Consider the following 12,704-nt stretch of genomic DNA (forward strand, 5'->3'; position numbering starts at 1 on the left):
TTGCCTTGCCGTAACCTATTGCACCTTCCTGGGGAGACTAGCCGGCTTGTTGTTGAAGCGAGTGAGCAGGGAGTCTACTACAAGTATGGCGCCTGAATGGATTCCTATCTCACGCCTCACTGTGAACCCAGCCGACCCGATTTCAAGGATACGCAGGGATTAATTCCCCCTGGTCATCTCTGTTTTGGTTTTACTTCAGGAGCACCTTCACTAGCCTCATCGCCGTAAGTATGGCGAGTGCCTTGGATCTATTTGCGTTTTGGCAAAGAGTTATAAAGAGTGTAATATGTGTCGTGTTGAAAATATTTCCTAAACCTTAAATCTGTAAAAAAAATTGTTTTGAGAATTTCAGTTCATGAATGATTACTTTTATGGTGGGTAAATGTTGTGAATTGGTTCCTATGGATACATATTGTTGTACGGGTATGGACATTTCAAATTTGGTACTTTAAAACCAAAATTGAATCATTACTGCAAAAAATATTATTATTATTATTATTATTATTATTATATTTTAAAATTGATAAAACCTAGTGGCCTTCTTGGAGGGGCTGTGTTCGCATAGTCAAAGGATACTAAGCGAGGCAGTGTTCACAAGATTTTTCTGTTTGCTGTTTCTTTCCCTCATTTAGTTTGCATGTTTCCTTGGTCCTTTCCTTACATTTAGCTGGGGTCTGTTTTTCTTTTGTTCCTTAATTTGCATTGTTGAGTCCTTGCTTGAGATTGGCTCAACCCGTTCTACTGTGAGCGTGTGTGGTTGGTGTTACCATAGTGATGTTCATTAATTTTGGTTGGCAGTGTTTGTAATGTTCATTGCTGTTCTTGCTTATATTTTTGCCTGAAGTTTATTTGAGTTCAATTGTGTTAATATCGCTCTATAACTTTTGATTCTCAGGGTATTCTTTTTCTCTCTTACGCCCGACTTATTTGGGAACAGTAAATATGTTGGAAGATAGTCCGCCTAGTCAATACAATACAATTCATTGTATTGACTAGGCGGACTATCTTCCAACAGGCGGACTATCTTCCAACATATTTACTGTTACTAAGTCAATACGGATCCAATCCCGACCATCATGGTCAAGATTATTAATAATTATTTGGGGAATTTGTAAACTTATTTTTGCTTCATTCATTTAGTGTGTGTGCATCGCAAATTTTCTTGTGGGAGCTCCTCACTTAGTAGCCTGTCCGGATATTAAACCTGGTAAACAGAATTCCATAAGATACAAAATTATCATTTTACATAAAATTTCTAGCAAATTGAGGCTTAACACAAGTGTTTCAAGTTTGAAGCGAGTTCTGTACAATCACAGCCCCCAAGGAGGAAAAATTTCAAACCCATACTATCTAGATACTTCAATTCAATGGTACCCACCATGTGATGACAATAGTCTAACAGCTTTAATACTTAGACTGCAATTAAACAAGAAAAAGAACTTCAAGGAACACCGATGTGGTAACCAATTACAACATACTACCACAATGTTATTTATGATTTATGTTCCAGGTACTTGCTTCCACACTGGATGTTAACAGCATCTTGCATTTGTAGTAGCTGTGATGGCACCTTACTTGTTTTTGAAAGAAGACATGCCCAACATCAATTTCAAGAATGGACATGCCATGACACTGCAAGATGATGTTTGTATGCAATGTGGACTCTGAAGTTGTAAACATGATTATGTCATATCCCTGAAAAGCTTGTTTTCACATGTATCTTTATTAGGACTACCTATCTTGTTTTACGCTTGCAGGTTATACCTATAATTTTAAAATACCCTGAACATAATTCAGTAACCAAGTTTCTGGTAATGAATATCAAAAGAATAAGACTCAAGAGATTTTAACAAACGGCCCATTATTTTAAAGTGTAAAGTTTGAAGGTTCTCAGAAAAATTGTAGTTTTTAAAGGATTACTGATTGTCCTACATTATTTACGTATTTTCTTTCAGTGATTTCAAGATCTTCTACTAAGTACAGATTTGTGCACTTTGATACCATTTGGCACACTTCCAAAGCCCTCCACTACAGATCATGTACCAGTTGGTAACATTATAAACCCGCACATTGCCAGGGCTTCATTAGTTTCATAAGAGTAAGACAAATGCTTGCGTATATAGATGGGGCAAAGAAATGAAAGAACTTTAGCCGCTTGCCTGTCAGGTCGAGGATATTGTTGTTGAGAAAATATTTTATAAAATTTGCGCACATTTCAGGATTACAGAAATATGTCGTCGAGCTGGCAGACCTCAAGCTGTGCTGCTCGCGCATGGACAGACAGAAAAACTCTCCTTCCTCCTTACCTTTGGACTAGGCAGGAGAGCTGTTTGGCCAAGCCTAGTCTGGTAAAAATCTATTTTCAAAATTGAAAGTAAAATAGAGCGGTGCTACCAGGAGTTGTTAGCAGTGATGACACGGATAAGTGTTTCAAAAAGGATTACTAAGACAGAAAACTGAAGTAAGCGCTGTAATCCTTGAAACCTAAACTGAACTGGAGCAAATCGACTGACATGTGAATAAAGACCTTCACTTACTTGTCTGAAAGGTTTCCAATGACTGCAGGGTTCTCACTGTTGAGTTCATCTTTCCAAACCTGTGGGGAAAAAAAGACAACTTTAATTTAAGCACATTTCTAAAGTGCTATTATACAGGTTGTTCTGAAATTATCGCTCATCATAGGCATTTATTCATCAACGAATATGCAGTATATAAATACAATGTCATTTGGACACATTAATTGTGTCGTCTCAGATGGCTGAACAGACCGATTCTGGATGCACAGATTTTATTGCAGTGACAGCACACACTAGGAGTTGTAGCAGATGGTTGTGCAAGAATGCCACCCCTCGCATTCGCTCGTTCTTTCCTGCGGTTCCTCCTCTCAGCTTCTAATCTTCTCCTATCTTTTTCTAGATGTTCAACTCCATTGTATACAATGCTACGCCATTTGGGCCTATCCTCGGCTGTAGTTTCCCAGTTGATGGTATCAATATGACATCTTTTAAGATTATACTTCAGAACATCCTTATACCATTTAAGCTGCCCTCCATGGTTACGCTGGCCATTCTTTAGTTGGGAGTACAACATTTTCTTTGGGAGGCGTATATCTGGCATGCGGACGATATGACCAGCCCAGCGTAGCTGATGCCTGACTATCATTGCCTCTATGCTTGTAGCGTTGGCTTCTTCGAGGATGCTAATGAACCGTACCTGAAATATAATATAATTGCATGCTTTATGTTCCTAACAGCAGCTTTATATTAGTTGTAATCATCATCTTGCACTTGAAGCAGTTACTGTACCTAACATGGTTTCTATTGTGGAGCTTTGTACCTAAAATACAGAGCATGAAAAATGTTTTTTAACAGTTAAGAATACTGATACTGCATATCTTGGATGGGGTCATTTTGCAGACCATTTCCTTGATTCACTGCCCTGCAAACAGCATTTCAATTTGTATCCATGCACATGCTAGTCTAGTATCAGAGTATGCAGTTTACTTTGCCTCTGTAGTGAATGTGGTAGACAGAGGATGCTGTAGGATTTATTTCAAGGAGAGGGCAAATGTACTTAACAAGTTCTGAGGATATCACAAGGCTGCTTTTATGAAGATAAAGCTCCAGTTTTGTATAAGAGTGCTGCATACATTTGTCTGTATGTCACAGAACCCTGGGAGGCAAATAAATGGCAGGAAGTTTGAAATGTGAAATTTCTCCAAAATTGTGTCAATAAATAAGAAAACAAATGTGGTGTTTTGTACAAAGATGGGCAAAAACTCCCACCTGAAATTCATAAGCAAACACTATCTTTCGTGGTCTGGACATGACCAACACTGTATTACTGGGAAAAGAAGACTTAGAAATTCATGCATAAATCAGATAGTACAAGAAATAGGAGCAGAAAGGTAAGCTGTCAATAGGGTGGCGTGGAACCATTTTGTGGCAACAGACACGCCCTTTCTCTAAACATGTGTTGCTGCTGCTGTTAATGATGGGCATGAACAGGCATTTTCTTAAGAACGACAAATACAAGACAAGACCTTCATGACTGATGAAAATGACTGTTGTTTCAAGGAGCCATACATTAAGGTCATGAGTCGTGTTTTAAACTCTTGCCAACTTTTGTTTTAATTAATAAAATGTTGAGAATAAGCCATTAAGGGAACATCATCGTCATCATAGGTTGTTCTGCCATCCGGCAGGTCCAGTCATGGCTGCGACCTCCATATCTCTCAATCTTATGCCTTTTTCTTCACTTCTGCATAATCTTCCTGTCTATTAACTGATATCCTCTCCTTCCCCTTCCTCGTTTTCCTTTTATCATCCCTTCAATTGCTATTCATAGTAAAGTATTATGCCCTATCCAATTTTTCTTCCTATTTTGGATTACGGATATCATGCTCCTCACTTCTCTCACTCTTTTCAGAACTTCCTCATTTAATATTTTATCTTCCCACTTTACTCCTTCAATTCTTCGCCAAATCCACATCTCAAATGTCTCTATTCTTCTCTGTTCTTCCTTCCTTAATGTCCATGTTTCAGCGCCATATAGAACTATACTCCATACGTAACACACTGCAAGTCTCTTCCTCAGATCTTTCTCTAGCGGGCCACAAAGCAGTTCTTTCTTCTTGTTGAAGCTTTCCTTGGCTAAGGCAATTCGCGCTTTTATGTCTGTTATAGAGTGAAGGTCTTCAGTCACTATACTTCCAAGATACTTAAACTTATTCACCTGTTCAATAAGTTGGTGATAAGCAGCAACCCTGTCTAACACCTTTTCCCAGTCTGATTTCTTCTGTTAATTCTCCTCGTATTCTCACTCTTGCTGTTTGGTTGTAATATAATTCCTTGATCAATCTTCTCCCTCTCCATTCCACCCCATGTTTTTTAAGTATCTCCAAGAGTTTATCCCACCTCACTTTGTCAAATGCCTTCTCTAAGTCTACGAAGACTGTGTATACTTTTCTATTCTTCTCTATGTACCTTTCACCTATGATTTTCAGTAGACCAATGGCATTCCTTGTACCTACTCCATGCGTAAACCCATATTGTTCTTCACTAATATAATTCTCCATTTGTCTGTAAATCCTTCTGTTTATTGCTCTTAACAGTATTTTAGCTGCATGAGAAATTAAACTTAGTGTCCTTTCTTCACATTTCTTACTATTTTTCCTTTTTTCTATTGGTATTATTATATTTTCCAGAAAATCTTTTGGCCATTTCCCTTTTAAGTATATTTCTTGACAAAGTTTTACAAATATACCTTTTCCTTTCCCCTGTAGTACACTGAGTAGTTCAACTGGTATTTCATCTACACCAACTGCTTTACCATTCTTCATTTCCCTAATAGTTGCCTCAATTTCCTCTTCTAATATACTGAACCCAATATGATCTTCATTTATTTAATTTTCCTTCTCCAAATTTTTACTACCCTCGTCTGGTCTGCTGTTCCAATCATATAACCATTCTATGTACTCTTTCCATCGCTCCTTGACTTTTTCAGGCTCACTTACTAACTGTCCATCCAATGTTTTAATCTCAGTCATTCCACTTCCATTCCTTTTATCCTTGAATGTTAATTCCATCATGTCATATTTACCTTCGATTTCCAACCGTTCTATTTTGCTGCAGGTTTCTCTGATCCACTTTTCTTTAGCTTGTTCAGTCTCCCTTCTTAATTCATTATTTAATTTTCTGTACATCTTTCTTCCTTCTTGAGTGTTTACATTTTTCCATCTTCTCCTTTCTTCCATTTTGTCCAACATTTCTTCAGTTACCCATTCCTTTCTTATTTTCCTCCTCCGTTTTGTTCCCAGAACTTCTTTTGCTGTCTCTTTAAGATTGTTCTAAATCGCTCCCATTTTTCATTAACACAGTTGACCTCATTCTCAGTTTGTAATCTTTCAACGAGCCTCTCTTCTAACTACAACATTTTTGTTTTCTTTCAAATTTTCAAGGCATATAACTTCATTGATTTTACTTATCCTAACTCTTTTTAATTTAATGCACAATTCTGCAACAACTAGGTTGTGATCAGAACATATGTCTGCTCCTGCATAACATTTTGCATTTTTAAAGCCATTCCTATATCTTTGTTGTATCATAATATAGTCTATTTGGTACCTTTCATTATTAATACTGGATGTCCATGTATACCTATACAATGTATTGCCAATAACAATGTTGTTTCTTTTACAGAAGTCAACTAACATCTGGCCTCTGTCATTTCTAACTCCAAGCACATATTTCCCAACTATTTTGTCTTCACGTCCTTCTCCAACAACGGCATTCCAATCTCCCATTATCACCACACATGCATTCTTAATTTCTCTTCCACTAATCTCTTCTATTTGGTCATAACATTCCTCTACCTCCTCTTCTGGGTGTTGACTGGTTGGCATATAAACTTGAATTATTACTAAATCTTTCTGATCGCCTTTCAATCATAGCATAATTATTCTCTCATTTACATATTCTATCTTCAACACTTTTGGCTTTATATCTGCAACCTTACCAATTAGTAAACAAAACATCCAAATGAAATGCACAAACATCAAGAAGAAAACAAGCACAATACTTACCGAAGGGCAGTAGCATAAAATATGAAGCGAGGAGGGCAAAGGCGAGAATAAAAAGGCCAGGGTCTTACATAACTTTGACAGGTTGCCAGGTAAATATTGCTAGCTACTAAATGACACACGAGATAAATTTAAAATGAAGAAAATTTACTAAGTAAATGTAATTTGAAAATGGTATAAAATAAGAACAATAAATATATATATCTTTTTCCAAAATTTAAAAATGCAATTAAACTAAATGAGAGAAACAGTATTTTAAAATAAAGTTGAAATTAAGATGAAAAGAAGCTCACATTAACATAGGCTTCCGCCAGAATTAAGGTTTGAAAATTCATTACTAACTCATTACCTTACATACAGAAAGATTAAAATTTATTTAAAAATTGGTTGCAACCGATATGCGGGCCCGCGATATAAAATCTCTTTAAAATTGAAATTTGCTACACTACTAAAATGCTAAATTACAAGACGCACACAAGGACACACGAAAAAGGAAAAAAAAATTAGTGGCTCCAACCGCGAATTAACATTACACCAAAGAAACGAGCTAGATGAAAACACAATAAAATAATAGCGCACAGCAACCCCAACAAAATGAAGTATATTAAAAGAAATTTACAATTAACGGTGCGCACATAATAATAATAATAATAGAACACTGAAGCACACAACAGGAGCTACCCGTTACCGACGCGAAGCCAAGATTCCATAATAATCATCAAAGCCACCCAAAAAAATAACGTATCATCAGATTAGATAAGAAGGGATGACATGACGTAATAAAGACAAAAGCAAGGAACACAAACAATGGGAGAAATGTTATAAGACAACGAAAGAAGACCCCCACATTAAACTTAATTTCGACCAGCAAATTTCAATTTTAAGATTTTAAGTTATTAAAAATAAGTTAATCAATTCACCTGCGGTTTACATACTTTAGAACAGAGGGGGCCCTGGATTCCGCTATCGTCCATCTCCTTCTGTTGATTCCCTTGTAACACCTCAAAAATCCATTGCAGACCGATCTCTGGATCATTTAATCAACATGGGTTCTTTTCACGATGATTCTACGCTCCTTCGCCCAGACCAGGCTCCGGACAACACAACAGACACGGCCGACTCTCCAGCCCAGCATCACTGCCGCCGCTTTGTGCCGTATCGGCGTAATTAGGAGGGAGGGTGTTGTGTGTGTCCTCTGCGCCTACAAGCTCCACAGCCCGCCGAACATGGACGTTTCCAGAGACCACGAGGCAGACAGCAGTGCGCTGACGTGATTGTCAGGTGACGTCAGCCAGCGCTATAAAAGGAGCAATGTTTCTTGCCTCTCCAGGACTCCCACAGTGTCCAACGACCAGACTACACCGCAAGTCAGACATGGAGGTACCCTGTTAAAAATGTGTTCTGAACAGGTGGACTGATTCCTGGCCATGAGGTTTCACCTCTGGACATTGCCTCATTCGTCCTGCATCCCGTAGCCACGTCGAGCACCCTTACAAGGATTCTGCTACTCATTCAAGTCCCCTACAGTGCTCTGACTCCAATCATAGTATTCTGCTATATATGACATTAGATGCAAGTTCCTTGCAAGTTATACGCTTCCTGTTAGCATTCTGCTAATACGAACTCTCTGTACAAGTTCCACTTGTTATTATACATGACCGATAGTTTTCGACTGTCAAGAATATTCTCTCATTTGAACAGACTGTCTTATCAAGACAAGATTGAATGTATATAGGACTCTCAATTTGTACAAATGTAAATATTCTTCAGGCCCTCAGCCTACTATCTTATATTAACATTAAACATGTGCAACTCCACAAGCTTCAAGAAAAGTTTTGTTCTATTTCATGTACATATTGTATAAATGTGTTGAAGCAATAAGCTTTTGTGTTGTGCCTTGTATACCAAGTTCCTTGTATAGAACAATAATAATAATATATTTAGAGATTTAAACGCACAAGTCGGTAAGGAGTGGAAGTACCGAAAGACAGTAGGCCATTATCCAGCTTATTACAGAACAAATAGAAATGGAGAATGTCTCATTAAACTCTGTGACAAGTACAACTTGGTCCTAAAATCAACAGCCTTCAAACATCTACCTAGAAAAGCCAAAATCTGGAAGAGTTCAAATCCGGTGCTTGGTGAATTCCAGTTATACCCTGTTGCTACAGCACAGCAACATCATATGGACATACAGAACGTTAAGGTACTATGAGGAGCCAACATAGACCTTTCACTTGTCAAGATTAATATGCAACCCAAAGTAGTCTTAAGATACCCAGGTTCAACACTCTGCAACTGCACGATGAGGACTGTGATGTTCAGGATACCTTCAGGAAGAATACAGGGAAAGGAGGATGGCCTACCTTACAAATGGACTTGCTGGATGCTGCTCAGGAAACTATCCCTGCCTCATCAACCAAAGACAAAAACCCATGGTGGAGTACAAAGTGTGATGAGGTTACAGAAGAAAGGCGTGAAGCATGGTCCAGGTGGAACCAACATAAAATTGAAGCCAATTATGAAGCCTTCCTCATGCAAAGAAAAGCTACAGCTAACACCATCCGCAGAGCTAAGAGAAATTACCTCAAGAGCCTAATGCAACAGGCTGAAAATAAGTTTCAGAGAAACAACTCAGGAGGACTTATGCAGCAAATGTACACAATACACAACTCCTACTCTCATCTTGCGTGGGCCAGATGGAAAACTTCAACTGAACAATTAAGAGTTCACCAGAATTTGCCGATTATTTCCAGAACCTACTAAACCCAGAAGAACCTAAAGAAAATCTCATTTTCCATGAGCTTTCACACAGGAAACCTGATTCTCAACCACCTACAAGAGAAGAAATAATGGGCATCATCAGTGGTCTCAAGAACAACACTTCAGGTGAAGATGGCATAGTTTCCGAGATGTAAAAACATGCAGATGACCAGTCCTTGCAGAGCATCCATCAAATCATAAAGAACATATGGACAACAGAGTCCCTACCTGAACGATGGACGTCTGCCGTGATTCATCCCTCCACAAGAAGGGAAGTAAGACAGGCCTCAACAATTAGAGAGGTATTTCCTTGTTACATATTACTTACAAGATCCTCTCTGTAGCCCTGCTCAATAGAGTCACCACACAGCCAGACTCACAATTAGGTGGATACCACGCTGGTTTCCAGAAGATTAGATCTTGTCCAGAACAGGCACACAATCTTAAGACCATTCTTAATTACAAAAGCCAAGGTGGACATCCCTGGGTGGTGGTCCTAGTAGATTTTCAGGAAGCTTATGACTCAGTGGACAGAGAGACCCTTTTCTCCATACTATGGGAACTTGGTCTGGATGGGAAGACCCTACGATCAGTTCAAGCCACTCTGAGGAACACAACTTCCAAGGTCAGGTTCAGAGGTGAACTATCCAAAAGTTTTCCAATCAGAATAGGAGTTAAGACAGGGTGATGGTCTCTCCTCCATTCTCTTCAACTGTGTCCTGGGAAAGATCATTAGGGAATGGAGAATGATGCTACCACTGGGAGCTGACGGAAGCTTGTGTTCAAGAGAGACAACCTCATTGTCCCATGCCTAGCCTCTGCAGATGACGTCATTCTACTGGCAAACAATATAGAGGAGGCTACCAACAACTTACAGATTCCTTATAGTGTAGCGATTAACACTGGTCTGAAGATCACCATCCAGAAGAATTTATGACCAATATCAAGGAAACCCCTTCTACAATTCCTCTCACAGACGCTACCATACGAAACGTACCTGGGAGAATGGATCTCTGCAAATCAGAGTGAGAACTTAGCCTTAGATGCCAGATGTAACCAAGTTTGAAAGGGCTTATCACCTCTGTCATAGTATCTATTCATCTAAGTGCCTCTCCAAGAACTTTAAACTTAGACAGCACAACTTGGTCGTCAAACCATCTGTTCTGTATGCTTCTGAGTGACTTGTAATGGCCAGGAATGGCCCATTCAGAAAGCTGGAGTTAAAAAAGAGGAAGATAGTGAGGAGGATATTAGGACCAGTCAGAGAGGAAGGAGGCATTTACAGAATCTGCCATAATGATGAACTCTATGAACAACAGGAGGACATCCTCACATTTATAAGGAAAAGGCACCTGACCTTTTATGGACATTTGGCCTGACTGGATTCCGAAAGACTCATGATCAGGGTATTCGAAGTGACAGGAAGAGGCAAGACTCCTAAGAACAAATGGATCATGTCAGTTAAGTCGGATGTTGAACAACTACTGTAAATATCCCACTGGCAAAAACTCATGACCGACTATTGTTCCATCAAGCCATCCAACAGGGAGTTTTCCCTTAAAAGTAAGAAGACTATAGGAACCATGTGGACAGAGGAGAGAAAGCTGGCTCATATCAGCAAATGAAGGAATATTGGAAGCAGAAGAAAACAACAACTTTACCAAAGAGTAGATATGAGCCCCATGGTCCTCAGTAGGCCTCAACGACAAATATATTTAATGTGTGAAAGAGATAGTTACAAGTATAATTTATTTGAAGTATTAACTTTGCAATAATACTACTACTACTTTAATATATGTATGAGTTAGTTGCAGGATTAATTTTTTTCAAGTATTAATGTTATTAGAAGAGTTATCCATATAAGAAACAGAGACCTGTGAATATGTACACAACATAATGAGTGCATAACTACTACTACTACTACTACTACTACTACAAAGAATAATCAAACATATTTTTTAAATCTTGCAGCAAAAAGATGGTGTGCAGTTTTACTTACATCAAGGTCTTGAGGAAAATGGCAGCAGTGGGTGTGTGATATATTAAGTGAAGTGAATTAAAAAAATTATGAGAGTAATATCCACAATTCTTCTGGAATATAACGGAGGTCATTAACACAGGAACCATGACAATCAAGTCTAATCAGCACTCAAACAATTACAACTAAATAAATAAGATAAATAACATCATGGTGTTTGTGTGCTCCCCGTGTGGCAAGACAATAAAAAACAATCAACAGGCTGTAGGCTGTGATGGTAAATGCAAACGTTGGTTCCACGTAACATGTGTAAAAATGAACAAAGAAACTCTTCAAAATTTCCACAAGGAAGAACAATTCCAATGGTCATGTAAATGTGAAGACTGCATTGCATATCTAACGTAAATGAGGTTATGGTGAACTTCTCTAAACAACTTGAAGAGTCCCTCAAAGTACTAATGGAAGAAAACAAAGAATTACGGGAATTAGCAACCTTCCTTTCCAGAAAATACGATGACGTTAAGAATGAACCAGACACTTTGAGGAAAGATAAGAAAAATGCGTTTAATCACAACAATGGCACCCCTGAATGAGTTGAAAGACTTGAATTTACTAGTGTATGGAATTCCTGCTGAAAAGGATGAAAAAGTGTTCCAGAAAGTAACTGAAGTTGGCTGCTGGGAGTCGATATAAAGCCTGAAGATATTGAAGATGCACACAGACTTTCAACCATGAAACATAGACCACAACCAATTATTGTAAAGTTTGTTAATCTATGGAAGAAAGAAGAAATCCTCAGTAGCAGAGGACAAAAACAGACAATCGGATATAACATGGAACACTTAACACCTAGGAGTGAGAATATTTGGCACATGGGTCAGGGACCGCAAAGTCCATATGCTTAAGTTCCAGGATGGTCCTTGGAGGTTAGTGGCAAACCCTGGATGAACTTGCTCACTTCAGCTGATCTAGAAACAATGAGGTAATCTTTCCTTGTGTTGTACCCACTTCAGTTCCAAGCTTTCTTCTCTTAATTTCAAATTTTGTCCTTATATAACCAAACATGGATCCCAAAAACAAATTTCTTAAAGTAGATGAATTTAAATGTGAAACCCTAAATCATTATATAAAAAGTAGTGTTTTAGAAAGTAGATCATGTGAACTGAAAGGCCTACATATAAATGCACAAAGTATGAAAAATAAATTTGATGATATCTAAATTATCTGTTGTCCATATGTCCTTCATGATTTGATAGATGCTCTGCAAGGACTGGTCATCTGCATGTCTTCACATCTCGGCAACTATGCCATCCTCACCTGAAGCCTTGTCCATTATTTCTTCTCTTGTAGGTGGTGGAGAATCAGGGTTCCTATGTGAAAGCT

At 38.3% G+C, this 12,704-nt stretch overlaps 1 protein-coding gene across 1 annotated transcript in view; it reads right to left on the reverse strand.

Annotated features, from left to right (window-relative positions):
- The window catches only part of LOC136885285 (zinc finger protein OZF), a 76,529-nt gene that overhangs the window by 30,062 nt on the left and 33,763 nt on the right, over positions 1–12,704 (reverse strand). Inside the window, exon 4 of the mRNA XM_068230220.1 lies at positions 2,538–2,596. Within this exon, the coding sequence (XP_068086321.1) occupies positions 2,538–2,596 (59 nt within the window). The remainder of the gene's footprint in view (positions 1–2,537; positions 2,597–12,704) is intronic.

This window comes from Anabrus simplex, chromosome 14 (genome assembly GCF_040414725.1).
Source record: "Anabrus simplex isolate iqAnaSimp1 chromosome 14, ASM4041472v1, whole genome shotgun sequence".
Lineage (NCBI taxonomy): Eukaryota > Metazoa > Arthropoda > Insecta > Orthoptera > Tettigoniidae > Anabrus > Anabrus simplex.